The sequence below is a fragment of the Cyanistes caeruleus genome, chromosome 30 (genome assembly GCF_971803275.1).
Source record: "Cyanistes caeruleus chromosome 30, bCyaCae1.hap1.1, whole genome shotgun sequence".
NCBI lineage: Eukaryota > Metazoa > Chordata > Aves > Passeriformes > Paridae > Cyanistes > Cyanistes caeruleus.
In genome coordinates this window covers 3,717,804-3,737,484 of record NC_141730.1, presented here as the reverse complement: position 1 = coordinate 3,737,484, position 19,681 = coordinate 3,717,804, and the positions used below count along the sequence as shown (strand labels likewise).

General features: G+C 64.2%; 4 protein-coding genes across 7 annotated transcripts; 1 reads left to right on the top strand and 3 right to left on the bottom strand.

Annotated features, from left to right (window-relative positions):
• Positions 1 to 144: 144 nt before the first annotated feature.
• Positions 145 to 5,228, bottom strand: CERS2 (ceramide synthase 2). Its single transcript, XM_086866065.1, has 11 exons — positions 5,097 to 5,228; positions 3,650 to 3,823; positions 2,835 to 2,952; positions 2,625 to 2,743; positions 2,387 to 2,444; positions 2,256 to 2,306; positions 1,961 to 2,053; positions 1,681 to 1,809; positions 1,494 to 1,600; positions 1,236 to 1,389; positions 145 to 1,072 (listed from the first exon to the last, which is right to left on the bottom strand). The coding sequence occupies exons 2-11, from the start codon at positions 3,820 to 3,822 to the stop codon at positions 944 to 946; spliced, it is 1,131 nt and encodes a 376-aa protein (XP_086722191.1). The 5' UTR covers position 3,823; positions 5,097 to 5,228; the 3' UTR covers positions 145 to 943.
• A 547-nt stretch (positions 5,229 to 5,775) lies between these two features.
• Positions 5,776 to 10,680, bottom strand: MINDY1 (MINDY lysine 48 deubiquitinase 1). 2 transcript variants are annotated; one of them, XM_086866058.1, is made up of 11 exons: positions 10,005 to 10,680; positions 9,199 to 9,247; positions 8,036 to 8,878; positions 7,886 to 7,943; positions 7,738 to 7,802; positions 7,467 to 7,625; positions 6,965 to 7,067; positions 6,741 to 6,883; positions 6,477 to 6,668; positions 6,229 to 6,366; positions 5,776 to 6,152 (listed from the first exon to the last, which is right to left on the bottom strand). In XM_086866058.1, exons 3-11 carry the CDS (start codon positions 8,804 to 8,806, stop codon positions 6,084 to 6,086), a joined length of 1,698 nt encoding a protein of 565 aa, XP_086722184.1. In that variant the 5' UTR covers positions 8,807 to 8,878; positions 9,199 to 9,247; positions 10,005 to 10,680; the 3' UTR covers positions 5,776 to 6,083. The 2 variants fall into 2 exon arrangements, with proteins under 2 accessions (XP_086722184.1, XP_086722185.1); XM_086866059.1 differs by having other exon boundaries at positions 6,477 to 6,626.
• Positions 10,681 to 10,695: 15 nt separating this feature from the next.
• On the top strand, positions 10,696 to 14,021 carry PRUNE1 (prune exopolyphosphatase 1). The gene is made up of 8 exons (XM_086866064.1): positions 10,696 to 11,057; positions 11,812 to 11,916; positions 11,990 to 12,195; positions 12,369 to 12,553; positions 12,626 to 12,784; positions 12,876 to 12,970; positions 13,062 to 13,220; positions 13,338 to 14,021. The coding sequence occupies exons 1-8, from the start codon at positions 11,019 to 11,021 to the stop codon at positions 13,656 to 13,658; spliced, it is 1,269 nt and encodes a 422-aa protein (XP_086722190.1). The 5' UTR covers positions 10,696 to 11,018; the 3' UTR covers positions 13,659 to 14,021.
• Position 14,022: 1 nt separating this feature from the next.
• Positions 14,023 to 18,693, bottom strand: CDC42SE1 (CDC42 small effector 1). 3 transcript variants are annotated; one of them, XM_086866066.1, is made up of 5 exons: positions 18,425 to 18,693; positions 16,133 to 16,304; positions 15,946 to 16,056; positions 15,388 to 15,462; positions 14,023 to 15,303 (listed from the first exon to the last, which is right to left on the bottom strand). In XM_086866066.1, the coding sequence occupies exons 2-4, from the start codon at positions 16,184 to 16,186 to the stop codon at positions 15,391 to 15,393; spliced, it is 237 nt and encodes a 78-aa protein (XP_086722192.1). In that variant the 5' UTR covers positions 16,187 to 16,304; positions 18,425 to 18,693; the 3' UTR covers positions 14,023 to 15,303; positions 15,388 to 15,390. The 3 variants fall into 3 exon arrangements, with proteins under 3 accessions (XP_086722192.1, XP_086722193.1, XP_086722194.1); XM_086866067.1 differs by lacking the exon at positions 18,425 to 18,693 and adding an exon at positions 17,690 to 17,894; XM_086866068.1 differs by lacking the exon at positions 18,425 to 18,693 and adding an exon at positions 16,859 to 17,027.
• Positions 18,694 to 19,681: the final 988 nt, after the last annotated feature.

The following is a 19,681-nucleotide window of genomic DNA, read 5'->3' as shown; positions in this document are numbered from 1 at the left end:
AAACATCAAAATCCTCAACACTGCCCATTTTTAGCTCTGCCTAAAGGATCTATGCCAAACCCATCTAATGCCTCCACCCCAGGGCCATTGTGCCACTCACAGAATATGCCCAAATCCTGTCTTTTTTTTACCCAAGTTTATTAGTTTTTTTAACTTTTAATATATTTAACCTTTTATTTATTTTTTTTTTTAAAAAAAAAACAAGAACAACAAAACACATTTTGGTCTGGCATTGGTTAATGGTCCTTTATCCCCCCCACCCCTCCGTGCTGGGAGGTCTCGCAGCATCCCAAGGGATGCAGGAGACAGAGCCAAGCCCGGCTCCTTCTGTCTTCCAAATAAATAGAAAGAAAAAAAAGAAAAAAATAAGGAAAAATCAGTTGGAAATTTGTCCTGTTACAGCTGGGAGAGGCCAGAGAGGGAGAAACTCAAAATCCATTTACCGAAATGAGAGGATTAAACTCTGTGAGACACAAGGAGTGACTCAGCCCCAGAGCTTCCTTCCCCCAAGTACTTCCATAGTGTCATCCCATCATTCAGGCACCGAAGGCCCCGGGATTCCCCGCTCCTCCCTCCCCGCTGGGGGAGCAGGGGTTGAGCCGGCTGTTCCAGAGAAAGGGGCTTTTCCCCTCCCCCGGTGAAGGAATGGTTGGGAAATCAGGAATAACACAGAGCCCAGCGAGGGGCTGGGGCCGAGCTCTTTGGCCAGAGCAGCCCGAGGGGCTGCGGGGTGGGCAGGAGCCGCCCCGGTGGGACGGGAGCCCTCCCGGCGGGGTCCCCGCCAGCCCCGGGAACCGCAGTGGATTAAGGCAGCAGGTGAGAGGTGGAAGGGCACCAGCGGTGAGAGTGAGGCAGAGCTGCGGCCCCGCTCCGGGTCCCGGTGTGGAGCGGCCGGAGGGGCCGGGCCGCTGGCACGAGGTGGCAGCTCTCGGGTCCGGGGCACTCAGTCGGTTTTGCGGTGGTTGTTGTTGAGGACAGGGTGGCCATTGGAGAGGGGCCCATTCTTGGCCACCTCCTCCTCCTCCTCAGAGTTGTCCGTCTCCTCGCGGTCACTCCGCTCATCCTCCACCACCTGTGGGCAGAGGGGGTTCGGTCAGCACCCCCCATCTTCCTGCCGTGCCTCAGTTTCCCCATTACAACCACAGTCGGGATTCAGGATCTGGGGGTCTCCCCCTGCCAAGCCCCACCCTCCATCCACCCCCGTGGTGTCCCCGCGGGCCCAGGTCCCCTCTGACCTTTCCAGTTATGAACTTCTGGGCCATGCGGATGATGAGGTAGGCCCAGAAGATGTGCAGCGACTGCAGCACCACCATCATGAAGTTGAAGAAGTAATAGCCGAAGAAGGCGGGGTAGAGATCCAGCGGATAGAACACGGTGCAGTGCATGATCCTGCCAGGAAAAGCCGCTCCAGTCACGGGGCAGAACCAGCACCCCACCCCCCTGAGACCCCCCAAACCCTGCCTCGGTTTCCCCCTGTTCCCCCCGCAGCTCACCAGAAGGGCAGGATGACCAGGCGGGTGATGATGAAGACGGCTGCGAAGACGATGAAGATGTTGTTGCAGGTGTTTCTCCAGCCGGCGTAGTTGAACATCTTGGCGGACTGGGGGGGCAGCGGGGGTGAGCCGGGCAGGGGGCACCGGGCGGGGGACGCGGTGACAGAGGGGAGGGGGACACACCAACCTCCAGCAGGTAATCCGAGGAGTCGTGCAGGGCCATGATGAGCGTCCCTGCACGGACGTAGTTGGCGAACCAGGAGAAGCTGATGAGGATGATGGTGGCGACGTGGTGGATGATTTGCTCTTTGAAGTCCTGTGCCCAAAGCAGAGGGAGCCCAGCGCTGGGGGGTTACGGCAGCCCGGACCCCACAGCCTGCGTGTCCCCACATCCTCCCACCACCACCAGCGTGAGGAAAACCCTGCCCAGGTGTCCCAGCGCCTCCCACCCCTCCCAGAGCCCCCACCTTGCGCTTGACGTCGGAGGCGATGCTGAAGAGCAGGGACCAGTAGAAGGAGAGCTCAATCATGTAGTACCAGTACTGGGAGGGCAGCACGCTCTGGGGACAAGGGACAGCTTGGGGGGCGTCCTCTGTGCCCCCACAGGGGTTTGGTCCCCTCATCTGGGCACCATCCGGGTGTCCTGGGAACCCCCAAACCTCCAGGGGGGCCAAGAGACCCCCCTGCACCCCCAGTTGCTTCTGCTGATCCTGGTGCTCAGGAGAAGCTGCGGGCTGGCAGCCAGGACGGGTCGGTGCTCACCTGGATGGGATATCCCTTCCACACCTCCCGGAGGTCGTAGAACCAGGGTTTCTGTGGGATGGGGAGGGGGAGACAGAGCAGTCAGAGGGGCTGGGGGAGCCAGGGGAGCACGGGAGTGGGGCAATACTCACATCCACTATGACAGCCATGCCAGCAATGAAAGCAATAAGGTAAAAGGTGAATCTCCAACTGGAAAAAGGAAGCAGACGGTCCTCAGACGGGCACCGGGGAGCAGGAGGGAAGAGGACGGACCCACAGGCCCCGGATCCCGCGTCTCCCACCCTCCCAGGCAGCTCCCAGCCAAGCTGAGGTTCCCAGAGCCCCCCGGGGTGGAGGGACAGCGACCTCAGGCAGGAAGGGGGGTCTCACCTGGCCTCCCGGAACTTCTTCAGCAGGCTGGGCCGGTCCTGGTTGCGGCGGCGGCGGAACCAGCGCTCGACCTGGCGCACGGTGCAGCCGCTCTTCTTGGAGAGCATCTCCACGTCGGCCTGAGGACACCAGGACAGCCCCCCTGTGTCACACAGCCCTGCCTCTGTCACCCCCACCCCCCGGCACCCCTGGGGACCCCCCAGGCCTCACCTGCTTAGGGTGTTTGCTGGTGGCAGCATAAAACTTCTCCAGCACCGCATTGGGGGTGGCTTTTAACCGGACCTTCTCCTTGACATTCAGGAGCCCGGCCAGGGGGGTGGCCACGTACCTGGGGAAGGAGTTGGGGATGTAAATGTCCCCATTTCTGTCACCTGGATGATTTGGTCCCATCAAAGCCACCCAGGGACCCACAACCACTCAGTGCCTCGGTCTCCCCATCCTGCTGCACCTTCCCCAGGGTGGGGGGATGTCCCTTATGTGTCCGTCTGCACCCACCTGTGCAGGCCCTACACCCCCAAACGCCCCTGTCCAGCCCCGTGTGCCCCCCAAACCCCCCCAGCGCCCCATCTCTGCCCCACAGACCCAATTCGCGCCTGTCTCCGCCTGGCGGCCACGCCGCGCCACTGCACCCCACGGAGGGGACCCCAAACCGTGACCCCAAATCCCCCCGGATCCCCCAAACCCGCGTGTGCCACAGGGGAGCCCCCCGATGCCCTCTGTCACGGGCCGTCCCCACCCTGCTGAAGGGCAGTCCCCCCTTCTCCTGCCACCCCAACAATGCCGGGTCTGTTCCCATTGTTTGCCCAACAAATCGCTCCCTAAACGCCCGGTGAGAGCGGGGGATGCACAAAGCCGTGTTTGTGTGGGGCAGGGGGAGCACGTGCGTTTGGGGAGGGGGGATCAGGACCCCCAGCCAGGCTGAGCTCAAGGTTCCACATCCCAGGGCTCGGCCACAGCCCCCAGGGCTCGGGGAGAGCCAGAGCGGGGGCTCAGGATCCGTCCCCACCCGCAGGGAAGGGACTCACGTCTCAAAGAGGTGCCGGACAACGAGGAAGAGGAAGGCCAAGGGGAGGGTGATGTACAGGTCAGAGGCTTTGGCATAGACTCGCCCATCCCGGTCCTCCAGGTCAGCCCAGGTGAGGTTTGCCGGGAGCCAGAGCCGTTCCCACCAAAAATAGTTGTACAACGTCTGAAACATGCTGGGGGGAGGGAAAGGGGGAGAAGTGAGGGGGGCATCTCTGAGGAGACGGCTGATCCCACCCCGGCCTGTCTCCCGCTGCACCAGCCACCCCAATTTCCACCTTGGCCCCGGTGAAATCCCCGTCGGAGCGGCCGGTGCCGGGCTGGGGCACCGAGGGACTTTGCCCCTGCAGCCCAGAGGTCGGAGGGTGATCATTAACAGGGCCCGGCAGCTCCGGTCCCGGCCAGCAGCCCGAGGGAAGAGCCGGGACTCCGCTCCGGGACGGCAACCCCGGCTCCGCAGCGCAGGAGGAGCAGGAGAAGCCCCCGACGCTGTTTTCCCTCCCGAGAGCCGTGGGCGCATCCCGCGGCCGGTCCAAGCCCAGCTCCCGGGGGGAAAAGGAGGCCCGGAGCCCACCGGCACCCTGCCGAGGCCCAGCGCAGCAGCAGCAGCGCGGGATTAGGGATTTGCCGGCGGCACAATGAGCACCTTTGTGCCTTCAAAAGGCTCCGGCCGGGGGGAGCGGGGGAGCCGCCCCTCGCCGCGGGGTCAGCGCATCCCGGCTCCCCGTCGCTCCCGGTTTTGGGGGACCCGGCGGGGTCGGGACGGGATCCCGGCCCCGGGAAGCGAATCCCCAGCGCGGCGCGGGGATCGTGGCGGGGCTCGGGGCGGCTCCGCTCCGCCGGGGGAGGAAGAGGAACCACCGTGGCCGGTTTCGCAAGGGCAGGCGGGAGGGAGGTGCCGCAATTCCCGACTCCCGGGGCTGTGCCGCGGGCAGGTAACGGGAGGGGAGCGTGGGAGGACGGGGTGAGGCCCCGGTCAGGGCCCGCAGCTCCTCCTGCCCCGGGGCACCGGCAGCACAGCGCGATGTCCCGGCACCGGGGACACCGGCGGAGGAGGGGGTCACCGACAGGCCGGACCCCTCCCCTAGAGCTGATTTTAGGAGCGATCCTGCTGGAAACGGACGAAATCCCGACGTTTTTAGGAAGTCGCGGACAGAGAAACGGGACCGGGAGGGAGCCGGGCCCGGGGGCCCCGGCGGGGCCCGAGGCCGCTCCGAGCCTTCGCTGCGGCCCCGGGGGGCCCCGGCTCCGCCCGGCCCCGCCCGAGCAGCCCCGGGGGCCCTGCCGGACCGTGACGGAGGCCCGGGATGGCTCCGGTGCGCGCCCAACGCCCGCAGAAAGGCCCGGCCGCGGCCCTGGGGCGGGAACCGTCCCGCGGCCCCCCCGGGCGGCGCCTCCCGAGCCGGGGGGGGCCCCGCGTGCCCCCGCTGCCCCCCCGGCCGCACTCACCCGCCGCCGCCGCCGGAGCCCTCACGGAGCCGCCGCCCGGAGCCCTCACGGAGCCGCCGCTCGCCCCCTCCGTCCCGCGCGCGCCCCGCGCCAGGCAGCGGCGGCAGTGACGTCACCGCAACCCGGGAGTGACGTCACCGCAACGCCGCGGGGAGCGGCGCCCGCCGTGGGGCGGAGCGGGGCGGGCCCAGGTGTGAGCAATCAACGGCCGAGAGGGGATCTGTGCACACCCTATGGGCCCCGGGGTGCCCCACATATACACCCCAAATACACCCCAAATACACCCGAGCTACACCCCAAATACACCCCAGCTACACCCCCTATAGACAGCCCTGTGCGCCCCATATACACAGCCCTATACCCAGCTGTACGGGTGGGCCCATCCCTGCACACCCCATGTGAACCCCTTGTGTCCCTCTGCACCCCCCTGTGCAGGCCCTGCACCCCCAAACGCCCCTGTCCAGCCCCGTGTGCCCCCCAAACCCCCCCAGCGCCCCATCTCTGCCCCATAGACCCCACTCGCGCCTGTCTCCGCCTGGCGGCCGCGCCGCGCCACTGCACCCCACGGAGGGGACCCCAAACCGTGACCCTAAATCCCCCCGGATCCCCCCGAATGCCCCCAAGCCGCGGGTCCGTGGCGCGCAGAAGCCCCCAGTGGTGTCAGGGTGCCAGATCCGTGTGCAGGGGGACAAGTCCTTTACTTGCCAAGGGCTAAGGCCACATTTTGAACAGGGGGGTGCACATGTGCCCCCAGCCCCACACCCACCCATGGACTGAGGTGTGGGACCCCCTGAGGGGGCTCACCCTGAGCGGGACCCCCCCTGTGTTAAGGCCACTGGGAAGTTTGGGGTGGTCCTGGGGTGGCCTCAGACGGTCACCCCCCATCGTTGTGTCCACTCCGGCCCGCAGGGACCCCACAGATCTCCCTGGAGGATGCAGGGTGGGCGCTCGGGGGGCTGCGGGCGTGGGGACCCCGGACACCAGGTGCTACAGCAGGGCACAGTCCAAATCCGGCCTCGGCCGCTGCCGCCGCTCTCCGGCCGGCCGCCCGCTCGCCTGCGGGGACAGGGACAGTGCTGGGGTGTGGGGGGACCCGCAGAGACCCCCACACACCCCGGGGGCGCCCGGCTACCTGCGCCGGCTGAGGAGGAGCGGGGTGAGGATGAGGATGGTGCTGCTGGTACTCCTCGTGCTGCAGCTGCCGCGCCAGCTCCAGGTCGCTGAGCACCGAGGCAGGGTCCTGCTGCAGGGACAGGGCCACCATGAAATCCTGAGGAGCACAAAGACGGGGGGTCAGCACCGCGAGCCCGAACCCTGCCGGGCCCCCCGTGAGCCGGGATGGGACTCGGGTGTCCCTCACTGCCAGCCCTTGTCCCCCACCTGGTCCACTTGTCTCTGCTGCAGCCGGTGCTCCGGGGGGCCCGCGGCGGCCCCGTCCTTGCCCAGGGCATGGCTGAGGTGGAACTCGGTGTCACAGAAGCAGCTGTCCCCATCCACGCTGTGCAGGCTCTCCCACACCACCCCCTCCTCCTGCAGGAAGCCCTGGTCCGTCACCAGCAGGTAAAGGTGACCCTGGCGAGAAGGGACAGGGCACGCTCAGCCCGGGTGGGCGTTCTGGGGGGCCCGAGGGGGTCAGGGGCACACCTTGTGCTTGATCATGGTGCTGAAGTGGTTGTTGCGGAAGAAGACGCCGAGCTCTCCCTCGCGGGCCCGGGCCGTGAGCTCGCACAGCCCGTGGAACGTCAGCTGCGACGCCGTGGACTCCAGGAACTGCTCGGCCACCAGCCCTGCGGGGACAGCGGGGCCGTGGCGGGGCTGGGGGCGCCCAGCGAGCCCCCCGGGACCGCGGGGAGGGGCGGGGGCGTTACCTTCGCTCACCAGGCTGGAGTCGCTGGCCTGTTTGCAGGTGATGATCTTCTCCACCAGCTGGTTGTAGCTGAGCTTGCCCACGGCCTGGACCTGCTCCGGGCTCTGCGGGAAAAGGGCAGGGAAAGGGGGTGAGCTCCTGCTGGGGATGGAGCCAGAGCAGAGGGTTAGGGTTTGCAGGAGGGACCTGCAAACACAACCCAGTGCAACCTCCTGCCACGGCCAGAGGAGTCATCCACCAGCTCAGGTTAAAACATCACCGAGGGCTTTGGGTTGGGATGCTCTGGGATCACCTGGACACCCCAAAGCACAGGTGGGGACACCTCCTGTAGACCAGCTTGTTCCAAGCCCTGTCCAACCCGGCCCCGAGCACTCCCAGGGATGGGACATCCATCCTCAGCTTGCTCGCCCTGCCCGGGACAAGCCCCAGCTCCTCACAGGTCTCCAGCCCTGGCATCACTTCTGTGGCCCCGGGGAAGCCACCGGCCAGCCGGGGGGACTCACCTGGGGGTCCACCAGCCAGCCGTGGTAGAGCGGGATGTTGAGGAGGTCGAAGACGATGCACTCGGGGGTGTACTCGAAGTCTGAGACCCCCGTGAACCTCACGTTGACGTCCAGCCCCGTCGAGAGCTTCGGCAGGACCGTCATGGTGTCGCTGATGTTCTGGTGGGTGGGAGGAACACGGGGGGGCTGCTCCAGAAGGTGCCACCCCAAATCCTGCAGCCAGCCGAGCTCCCCGGACAGCGGGGCTGGATGTTCTGGGGCTGCTCCTCACCTGCTGGAAATTCAGCTGCAGCCCCTCCGAGGTGTCGCGGGGTTGGGTGGCCAGGATGCAATTCCCTGCGAGGCAGCGGGGTCAGCCCAGTCCCAGCACTGGGAATGTGGGGGTCCCAGTGCAGCCCCCACCCCATTCCCCCACTCACCCAGATGTGCCATCAGCTCCTCGGCCGTGATCACCTCCTTCTGTGGGGGCAGCTTCACCTGGGAGAACCAGAGGAGGGTGGGGATCCTTCCCCTTGGGATTTGTGGGGAGCCCCCAGAGCCCCCCCCAGAGCCCCCCAGAGCCCTCTTGCCTTCCACTGCAGCAGGAGGATGTTGATGATGGCCAGGAGCGGGCAGGGCCCGTTCTCGCTCTGGGTGACCACGGGTGTGCGCTGCCCTTTCCAGCTGATCCACTTCACGCAGTAAAAATCCTCGTCCCGCCCGGGGCGCCGGGCCCGGGGGGGCTCGGCCGCGGCTCCCGGGGACCCCCCGAGCGGGGACCCCCCCTCCTGCAGGAGCTGCTCCTCCCGTGGCCCCTCGGGGGAGCCCCCCGGGGGTCCCTCGGGGCCGGACACCCCTTCCTGCTGCCCGGATCCGGCCCCGGCACCTTCCCCGGCCGGAGCAGGGCTCTCCCGGCTGACAGCAGCAACTGTGTCCCCAACAGCGGGAACTGTGTCCCCAACAGCAGGAACTGTGTCCCAAACACCTGGAACTGTGTCCCCAACAGCGGGAACTGTGTCCCCAACACCTGGACTTGTGTCCCCAACACCTGGACTTGTGTCCCCAACACCTGGAACTGTGTCCCCAACACCTGGAACTGTGTCCCCAACACCAGGAACTGTGTCCCCAACACCGGGAACTGTGTCCCCAACACCTGGAACTGTGTCCCCAACACCGGGAACTGTGTCCCCAACAGTGGGAACTGTGTCCCCAACAGTGAGAATTGTGTCCCCAACACCTGAAATTGTGTCCCCAACAGCGGGAACTGTGTCCCCAACACCAGGAATCCCGTCCCCACCCTCGGGGGGCTGGGGGGTCCCCTCGCCGCCGGGAGTGGCCGGAGTTGTCCCCTGCTGCTCCATGGGACCTTCCGGATCAGGCTTCTGGGAACGCTCGGGGTCTGTCCAGGAGCAGCCACATCCCAAATCTGAGCCCTGGGAGGGAAAGTTGAGGAATTTGAGGGAAATTCAGAAATAGATATATTTATATCACAGCCCAATCTGCCCTGTCTAGCTGAGATTTCTGGGGTTTTCTCCCATATTTCTTTACATTGGCTTTGAAGTTGTGGGGAGATTTGGAAGATTTGGGGTTTAAACTGCCTAGAAAATTGGAAATTTGGCTTTTAAAGGGACAAATGAGTTCGAGATTTTGGCTTTGAAAAAGGCAAGAGATTTGGAAAATCAAGAAAATTGTCCAATTCCACTCTCAAACCCTGGGATTCCTGCCCCTGGCTACCCCAGTCCCCCCAGCTCACCAGGAATCTTCTGAGCCCCAAATCTTGGTCTTGGGCCCTCTGGAAACCCCTGCAAACAAACAAACAAACAAACAAACAAACACCTATTAAATAACAGAAATAAATATTTTAAAAGTTAAGTAAATAAATAAATAGCCATAGGTAAATGAAATAATCTAGATAACAAACAGCCCTGACAGACAGGGGGTTGAGCTGATAAATAAGGAGTTTTATTGATTAAATAAATGCCAGGAAAACCTTCTGACAGGTGAGCAGACGGATACATGAACAGCGTGGGTAATTAAGTAAATAACTACAGACATACAGGCTCATTTGCTGTCAACTGACACTAAATAACAAACAAATAGAACAGAAATCGGTGTGAAGTGAAATGAAATTACACGAACAGAGACGTAAAACGAGGGAGGGATATAAAACAAAATAAAGTAAAGTAAAATAGAATAAAATAAAGTAAAATGAAATATAAAATACAATAAAATAAAATAAAATAAAATAAAATAAAATAAAATAAAATAAAATAAAATAAAATAAAATAAAATAAAATGCAGAGCAGTTCAGCAGACCCAAGGGAACTCGATGCATTTCAATTCCCACTCGTGGCCCCGCTCGGATCCCGCCCTGCCAACCCTTCCTGCTTTTCCTTCCGTTTTCCTCCTTTTTCCTTCTTTTCGCTCCTTTTCCCTTGCTCTTCCTTCTTTTCCCCCTCCTTTTCTTTATTACCTTCCCCTTGTTTTCCCTTTTTTCCTCCTTCTTCCCTTCTTTTTCCACTTTATCCCACCTTTTTAACCCTTTGAACCTCCTTTTACCTTTTCTCCTGCTTTTTTCCTTCTTCTTTCCTCCTTTATTCCCTTTTCTTTCTTTCTGTTTCTTCTTTTTTTTCCTGCTTTTCCCTCCGTTCCCCTTCTTTAATCCTTTTTTATTCCTTCGCGCTCCTCCTTTGCTTCTCTCGTCTTCCTTTTCCCCTTCTTTTTTTTTCTTTTTTATTTATTTTAATCTGACCCTCCTTTTATCCTCTCTCCCTTATTTTTTTGTCCCTTTTCTTGTTATTTTTTCCCTGTTTTTCCCCTTTTCCCAGCCTCGCTCGGGCCTGTTTTCCACCTCCAGCCGGCCCCGGCTGTCTGTGGGCAGGCGGACTGAGGGCGGGGGGAGGAGGAGGAGGAGGAGGAAGAGGATTAAAGGTGTAATTTTGGGGGTGCAGTAAAATCTGGGGGGGCTCCCCTCGGGTGGGTTTGAGGCCCGCGGATTTGGGGTGGCAGCAGAGCTCGGGGGTGCCGGGGGGATCTGAGGGACCGGGGGGGATCTGAGGGTGTTGAAGGACCGGGGGGGATCCGGGGGGTGGTGAGGGGGTCCCGGGAGGGGATCCGGGGGTGTTGAGGGGGTCCCGGGAGGGGATCCGGGGGTGTTGAGGGGGTCCCGGGAGGATTTTGGGGTGAAAAAAGAGAATTTGGGGTCCCCCCCGAGCCCCCCCCCGCCGCGGGGGATGTCGGGAACGGCCCCGCCCCTTCCCAGCGGCCCCTGCGGGGCGAGGGGCGGGGCGAGCTGGGCTGGACTGGGCTGGACTGGGATGGACTGGGGTGTTCTGAGAAGTGTACTGGGGTTATTCTGGGGTGTACTGGGGTGTTCTGAGGTTATTCTGAAGTGTTCTGGGATTATTCTGGGGTTGTACTGGGCTTGACTGGGCCCTGCCGGGTTATAGTGGGCTGTACTGGGCTGTACTGGGATCATACTGGGCTGTACTGGGATCATACTGGGCTGCACTGGGATCATACTGGGCTGCACTGGGGCCGTGCTGGCGGCTCGGGGCGCGGATCGGCGCCGTCATGGAGCAGTTCGTGGCGGGGAGCCGGGCAGCTCTGCAGGTACCGGGGGCTGGGGGGACTGGGGTGTGAGGAAAAGGGGGTGTGAGGGAAGGGGGGTGTGAAGGAAGGGGGGTGAGGGAAGGGGGGTGAGGAAAAGGGGGTGTGAAGGAAGGGGGGTGTGAGGGAAGGGGGGTGCAGGGAAAGGGGGGTGCCCACGGCGCTGGGGTTCAGCAGGAACACCCCGAAATGTTCCCCACCCCCCGCTGCAGCCCCATCCCGGCCCTGCCTCCCGACCTGCCCAGGGGTTTGGGCTGCAGCTGCTCTCGGTGTTTTTTTCCTCAGCTTCTATCAAAAATGAGCAGATCTGGGTTACTGCAGCAGAGAATTGTCCCAAAAATCAGGGAATTGGGGTGTGACGGGGTGGGGAACGGGGCCTGGGACAGTGACATGTTTTTCCTGCTGCTGCAGTCAAGCAAAAGAGGGTGAAACACCTTTTTTTGGGGTGACAACCAGCCCCAAACAGCATTTCTAGAACAAATGTGTTAAAGCACTGAGTGCTGGCAGGGCTCGGGGCTGGGCTGGTCCCTGTCCCCACAGTGGCCAAGGTGACTTTTCCTGGAACCCCGACTTCTCTGAGCCCTGAGGTTCCAAGTGGATCCCAGCCAGGATGGGATGCCAGAGCTCGTCCCGAGGGAGGGTGACACGTGTGATGGGTGGCTCCGGGGACACCGAGATGAGGCCAGGGGAGCAGTTTGGGGGATTTTGGAGGACGGGGCTGCAGTGTTGCTGTGCCTGATGCCTCCCGTCCCCGCAGGATCACATCCGGCAGCACCAGGAGATCCACGTGGTGATGGGCAACGAGGCCTGTGACCTGGACTCCACCGTCTCGGCGCTGGCCCTGGCCTATTTCCTGGCCCAGGTGAGGCTCGGCCAGTGCCTGGGAGCTGCCGGTGGCCCGGGGGACGCCTCACCGGGTGTCACCCCCGCCGCAGACCTCCCCGGCTCCCAAAGCCGCCTTCGTGCCGGTGCTGAACATCCCCCGCGCCGACTTCGCGCTCCGGACCGAGACGACGTTCCTGCTGCGGGACCGGGGAATCCCGGCCGCCTCCCTGATCTTTCGGGATGAGATCGACCTGGGGGGGCTGCACCACGCTGGGCTGCTCTCCCTGACGCTGGTGGATCACCACGTCCTGTCCGGGTGAGCCGGGGGTGGCACGGTGGGGACAGCCAGGGCCACCCACCCGGAGCCTCAGTTGATTTTGCCGCCCAGGGTGGGCCAAATCGATCCAGGTCTGGGGTGATTTTAGGGAGGAAGAGGAACACGGGGGTTTCCCAGGCTCTGCCTGGGTGACCCTTCCCGTTTCCCCCCAGTGCTGACGCTGCCCTGGAAGAGGCTGTGGTGGAGGTCCTGGACCACCGGCCGCTGGAGCGGGAGCGCGGTCCCCCGTGCCAGGTGACGGTGGAGCCGGTGGGCTCCTGCGCCACGCTGGTGACCGAGCGCATCCTCCAGGGCCCCCCGGGCGTGCTGGACAGAACCACGGCCGCGCTGCTGCACGGTGAGCACGGGGGTCCTGGCCGAGCCCCGGCCCCGCGGCACGGTGACAACACGGCCCCGCTCGTCCCCGCAGGCACCATCCTGCTGGACTGCATCAACCTGAGCCCGGCCGCGGGCAAGGTGACACCCAGGGACGTGGCCTGCGTGTCCCTGCTCGAGGAGAGGTTCCCGGAGCTGCCGGCCCGTGACGCCGTGTTCGGAGCCCTGCAGGCGGCCAAGTTTGATGTCACAGGTGTGTGTGCCAGGGCAGCGGCACCCAGGTGTGTCCGCCCCTCCTTGGGGACAGGAAGGTGCCCTGGGCCTCATCCCCGGCCACCTCCCAGGGCTGACGACAGAGCAGATGCTGCGGAAGGACCTCAAAGTCGTCTCCAGTGACGAGGTGGTCGTTGCCATCAGTGGCGTCTTCGAGGACCTGGAAGTGAGGCTTGGGGCTGAGGGGGAAACTGAGGCAGGGAGCGGCACGCTGTGGGGACATCCCGGTGATGCTGAGGCCCTTCCCCTCTGTGCAGACATTCCTGCTCCGGCCTGGCTTGCTGCAGGAGCTGGAGGCTTTCTGCCAGGGCCGTGGCTACGCGGGGCTGGTGGCCATGACCGTGTCCTTTAACGAGCGCCACGAGCCCACCCGGAAGCTGGCGGTGTACAGCCGGCAGGAGCCCCTGCGCAGCACGGTGAGTTAGGGGCCAGGCTCGGCCATCTCTGGGCAGTGCCCAGCTGCGGTTCGCCCCACAAGCTCCCGGTTTTGGGGGTGCCGGGGAGGTCCCAGCCCCACGCTCGCTCCCCTGCAGCTGTGCCGGGCGCTGGAGGAGGCGACGACGCCGTCCCTGCTCCTGCAGCCGCTGCCGAGCCCCTGGCCCGGCGTGGCCGCCTACGCCCAGGGCAACAGCGCGGCCACTCGCAAGAAGGTGCTGCCCATCCTGCGGGCAGCGCTGGGGGGCCCGGGGGCCGCCGGGGGCCCCGAGGAGGAGGCAGTGCCCCCACCCACCCCCATGAACAGCCTGGTGGAGGAGTGTCCCCTGGCACAGGCCGTGCCCCCGCTGTGTCCCCAGGATGTCCTGGAGCGGGTCAGCCGCATCGCCGTGGGGCAGCCCCCCGGCTCCCCCAAATAGCAGCGGGCACCCCGTGGCTTTTTAAGGTCTGGATGAGAAGTTGGGGGTCCCTGAGCAGGGCCTGGAGGGGTGCCTGGGTGTGTGGGGGGGGTCGCAGCCACCTTTGTGCTCAGCTCCTGGTCCTCGTCGTGGTTTGTCCCCCCCGGTGGCTCCCTCTGCCCCAGTGGTCCCCAGCCTGGGTTTCTGGGGATGCCATGGGCAGCAGCTGCACCCCCTTAATGAAGGCATTGGGGTGTGGGAGTTAATGAGTTCTTGATGATCTTCCATCCTTGGGGGGCAGTGGGGGGCCCCAGAGGGTGGGTATGGACTTGCAGCCATCCAGGATTGTCAGTGGTCCAAGGATTAAATTTTCCTTTTCTTCCAGTTTTGGCTCTTGGCTTTTATTCTGGGATGGGTCTGGTGCTGCCCCACTCGAGCTGAGGGTGCAGCCCCTCTTTCCCTGGGGTGCAATCCCCTCTACAGTGGGTCAGAGGAATGTTTTGGGGTGTCCAAGGAAGGGGTGTCAGTGCAGCCACGCTCCCCAGTCCAGCCCTGCCAGGGCTGGTTGTGCTGTAGAAAGTCGTGGCCTCTGCCTGCTGTGGATGTCAGCTCGGCTTTCCCCAGGGGATTTGGCTGCTCCAGGAGCCCGGGGCGGCCTGTGCACCCACCCCTTGGGCCAGCACAAGGCATTTATCTCCAGAGTGGAATGTTTGTCCCAAAAACCCCTGACCCAAGCGTGACACGGGGCTGGAAAAGCCCGGCTCCCTGCGGAGCACAGGGCAGGGGAAAGGCTCTGTCACCCAGCACGTGCTATTTAATATTTAATCCTGGCGCTAATTAAACTATGTACACCCGCGCCTCAATTCCGGAGCCCTTCTCGGGTCAGGCCCTGTCCGGCCTCGGCCGGGGACAATCCCGGGTGGAGGGGACCCCACCACGGTCCTGCCCAGGCTGCTCAGGTGGGTTTGGGAGCTTAAAAATAAGAACATATCCTAAAAAAAGGAGGGAGGTGGGAGTTTGGCGGCGGTGGGAATGCCGGCTGGAGGCACTGTGGGCTCGGTGACGCTGAGACACCGGAGCACTGGGGTTTGATCCGGGTTTGGCACCAAAACATCGGGGTTTAATCCCGGTTCTGCTCCAAAGAATTGGGGTTTAATCCCAGTTTGACATCAAATCCTGGTCTGACACCAGAACATCTTGGGATTAATTCTGGTTTGGCACCAGAATATCAGGGCTTAATCCTGGTTTTGCTCCTCTGTGATGTTCTGGGAGGCACCAAATCTGCCTCTGCACCATAATTGATTCCCTGGGGAAACTGAGGCACCACCATGCAGCCCATGGGAGACACGGGAGTGGGAAAAGGGAAAACTGGGAGGGTTTGGCACACGTGGGCTGCGCCTGGCAGCTCCTGGCACGTCTCAGGGGGGCGGCTGTGTCCTTTGCAGGCGGGGTAGGAGATGGGGGCTGCTGTCCCCACTCCCTCCCCACGTCACCGGCCAGTGCCTCTGGGAAGGAGGGATTTTCCAGAGGGACGATGACCCAAAGCCACCGGGAGCTGGGTGAGGATGGTGCTGCATAAATACCGCGGGGTTAAAGCACTCAAGGTGGGCTTCTCCTCCAGCGGGGGGATCAGGCAGTTCAAGTTTGGGCTGAAAAAGCCAGGAATCTGCAAAATCCAAGAGGATGGGTTATGGGAGTGCCCAAGTGGTGGCTCCGAGGGGACGCTGGGGTGCCACGGCCTGATACTCACACGCTACAACACACGGGAGTTGCTCCACTGTCGCTCCCGGCCGCCCTTGGACCTCATCTCCTGGACAGCACCAGTCTGCAGAAAGGACCCGTCACCCACTTGTGCCAGGAGCCCCAGCACCCCAAAACAACACCCCAAAACAACACCCACCACCCCAAAACAACACCCACCACCCCAAAACCAACACTGACCACCCCAAAACAACACTCAGCACCCCAAAACAACACCCACCACCCCAAAACAACACCCACCACCCCAAAACTGACACCCACCACCCCAAAACAACACCCACCACCCCAAAACCAACACTGACCACCCCAAAACAACACTGACCACCCCAAAACAACACCCAGCACCCCAAAACTGACACCCACCACCCCAAAACAACACCCACCACTCCAAAACAACATCCACCACCCTAAAACCAACACTGAACACCCCAAAACAACACCCAGCACCTCAAAACCAACACTGACCCCCCAAAACTACCAGGTGTCAGCCAGCCCTGAGCCCCAGCCCCCAGCCGAGCCCCCCAGCCCGCCCGCAGCGTGGGGGTACCATGGGCAGCCCCTCTCCTGCAGCCATGTCCCCGGAGCCGATGTGTGTCAGGTGGACGAAGTTCATGGGCTCCCCGATCATGGAGCGGTCGATCCGTCTCCTCCTTTTCTTCTGCAAGGGGATGAAGGCCATCAGCCCCTGCTGGCCCCACGCCCCTCCCCGACACGGCTGCACAGCAGGTACTCACGGGCTGGGGCTTCTCCACCACGCAGCAGCCCAGCTTGTGCCAAAAGTCGCTCATGCTGGCGGTGCTGGCAGCCAGCGGCCCCCCGTGCTGGCACAGCTGCCGGGACCCCCGTGCGGGCTCACTCCATGGGGACACCTGGTCGGGGTGGCACAGCGTGGAGAGGAGCAGCTGGCTGTGAGGGGAAAGGGAGGATGATGCTTCCAGGCCTGAGCTCCCCAAATTACCCGCCCAACAATTCCCATCAAGCAACAAAAGCCAGAGCAGACCCCTGGGGACCACCCAAGGGACACCTGTCATTGCAAGGAGATCCCTAGGGAGTCCCAGGGATCAGACCAGGGACTCTGGGCATCACACAGAGAGCACAGAATTGCCCCCATGGCCAGGGCTGGATGGGGCAGGACACAGCTGAAGGATGCTGCGGCAGGATGGGGGGGATGGAAGCAGCCGTGGCAAATCCCAACTCCCTGAGCCAGGCAGCTATAAATATCCCGGCCTTTCCGAAAAGGAGCCGGAGGCTGAGCTCTTCCGCTCCAGCTTTTGAAGAGCAGACGGGGGAGAAATAAACGGGGACTGCTGGGATTTTATCCCAAACGCCCACGGCACTCCCTGGGGAAGGCAAGGGTGTGTGGAAAAGGGGGTTCACCCCCAAAACGGGGGCTTCCCCTCATGCCAAGGAAAGACGAGTCCTTTGCTGCAAAAGCAGCCGGTGGCACGCAGGGAACTCACCGCCCACGAGGGGCCGTGGCCCGAGCACAGCCGTGTTCCAGCCTCGGGAGAGGCCCCCGCGGCACGGCCGGTGGGTGCCGGACCCACCACTCGGGCAAACAGGAAAAGTTCCTTCCTCTGTCCCTGCTCCGGCGACGCCGGATGGACCAAAGTCCGGCCCGCACTTCCTGCTCCTGGCAGGGAGGAGCGGGGCCAGGGCCAGCCCCCCAAAACGGGGGGCTCCGAGCCCAGCTTCAGCACGGCCCCGGGCAGGATCTGGCCGCAGGGACCCCACGGAATGACCCCGCAGCCGGGCATTCCCGGGGCCCGTGGGGTGGGAGCCCAGGGTGCCGCTCCCCGCACTGCCAGCCTGGCACAACCAGAGGAGCCCCCCGTGCCCCCCGCCCGTCCCCGTCCCCCCGCGACCCTTCCGAGCGCGGACGCCGAGAACGGGCGGGCCGGGACTCGTCCCGGCTGGCGCACACCGGCTCCGTGCCCGGCACCCCCTGCCATTCCCGGCCTCTCCCCGCGGCTGCGGGGCAGCTGAGGAGGGGGCTGCCTTTCCTTCCCAGCCCCGTTTCCGAAGGAAACGCGGCAGCCGGAGCGGCCCCGCCATAGCGCCGGGAGCCGGCGCTGCAGCGGAAGGGCCTTGCCGGGGAGGCACCCCCCGAACTCAGCCCTGCCACCGCTCCCGGGGCGCTGCGAGAGCCTCGGGGGAGCCCCGAGAGCGAGCTCAGCCAAGAACGAGCCACCAGGGGCTCCCCGCGGGAACCTCCAGGCGTTCGCACGGCCACGACCCCCCGCCCGCGCCCCTCCGGGCCCCAAACCCCCCGGCACCCGCCAGGGCCTCACGTCCTCGCAAAGGGCGACGGCGGGCCCGGCTCCGGCTGCTGCCCCGGCTCCGGGCGGTTCTTCTCGGCTGCCAGGGGCCGCAGGAGCCCCGATCCCCCCGCACGCCCTCAGCCCAGCCCTGCGATGAGCCGTGTCCGGGCTCAGCCCCCCTGGGCAGCTCGGTGGCCCCGGGCAGGGCGGCTTTGGGCCCGGCCCGTGCCGGCACAGGCGGAATGACTTCCCGGTTGGGAAAGCACCGCTCGGCTCTGCGTCACCGGCGGGCTCCGGGCAGGGGGGCCCGCTCCGAGCCCCCCAGCACCGGGGACACCCACGGTACCCGCTGTGTGGGGACAGGGGTGGAAGGGGTGAGAGTCCGGGGTGCCCCGGCTGCGGGCCCGGGACCCCCGGCGTGGGGCGGCAAAGTGGGAGCTGAGCTTCCTTTGGGAGGGACCGTCCCGGCTGCGACCCCCGGGGCAACGGCGACACGGCGGGACCCGCGCGGCTCCGTGGGGTTAGGGGGTCCCGGCAGGGTCTGGGACCCCGGGGGTCCCGGTAGGGTTGATGGGACCCGGTGGTCCCGGGAGGATTCCTCGGTTGCAACACGGAGCTGCAAGGGGGGTCGTCCCGCCGCCCCGCTCCCGTTCCGGTGCCGCTCCCGGTGTCCTCTCCGCCTCCCTACGGCGGTTCCGGAGCTCCTTCCGCGGGGTCGCACCCCACGGCGGGGGCCGGTTCCCGTCCCGGTGGCGGCGCCATTACCTGTCCCGGTGCCGGTATCCGGCTCGCAGCCCCGGACGTGGCTCGGAAGTCCAGGTCCCGGTCCCGGTCCCGGTGTCCGGCTCGCAGCGGCCCAAGCGTGGCTCGGGAGTGCAGGTCCCGATCCCTGCAGGAATCCCGGTGCCGGTGCCCCGCTCGCAGCCCAGGCGTGGCCGGGAGGTGCCGGTGCCGGTGCCGGTGCCCCGCTCGCAGCCCAGGCGTGGCCCGGTGCGGACGCGGCGCAGCTCCCGCCGCCCGGCCCGGCCCGGGCCCGGCACAGCGCCCTCCCGGGACACCGCCGGTACTGCAGGGGACGGCGGGGCCGGGGCCCGGTGGGAACGGGGGGCCCGGTGGGAACGGGGGGCCCGGTGGGAACGGGGGGCCCGGTGGGAACGGGGGGCCCGGTGGGAACGGGGGGCCCGGGGTCAGAGGGGGCCTGTAGAGCTGGAGATTCCCGGCGCCCCAGAAGGGCTGGGGAATCCCGACAGGAACGGGAATCTCCAGGGTCCCATAAGGACTGGGGGTTCTTGAGGTCCCGTTAAGGCTGGGGGTCCCAAGCTTGGTGTTTCCAGGAATGCTGGGGGAATCCCGGGGGGTGCCTGGCAAGACTGGGGTCCCCAGCAAGTCCCGGGTTTGCTCCCATTTTCCCCCTTTGAGCCTGGAGCCCGCTTTTCCCATGGAAACACCAGAGGCCATGGGGCACCCGGAGGCGTGGGAACCCCCGGAACACCCTGCAGCCCGTGCTGAATGCTTTCACCATTTCCAGCTCGGTGCCTTTCTGCTTGCACAACCTCTGCTGGGCTGTTGTCACCACCACGGTCCTGCCACACTTGCTGACACAATCCCGTGGCTCCCAACACTGGCCCAACTGGCCTGTGACCTCTGGGGTGTCCCCTCCTGCAGGTCCCCAAGCCAGCTGGAGGGTCCCACACAGGAGACACGCCTGCTGTGAGCCCCAGAGTGTCCCTTCCTGTGTGAGCCCCCAAATCCCAGCCATCCCCACTGCTCCCACTCCAGGAATCCTGAACAAGGCAGCACTGTCCCCACCCAGCCGGGTCTCTGTCCCACGCCTGTCCCCAGCCATCGGCTGGCCCTGGCTGATAATACCCCAAGTGTTTGTGACCTCATTTCAGCTGAAGAGCCCTTTTTTTTTTTTCTTTTTTTGGTGTTTGTGCTGCCAGGGAACATTGTCCCCCTTGCAGCCCTCCCAAAACCGTGGAGCCCAGAGCCCAGAGCAGTGCCCTCGTTGCTCCATCTCCT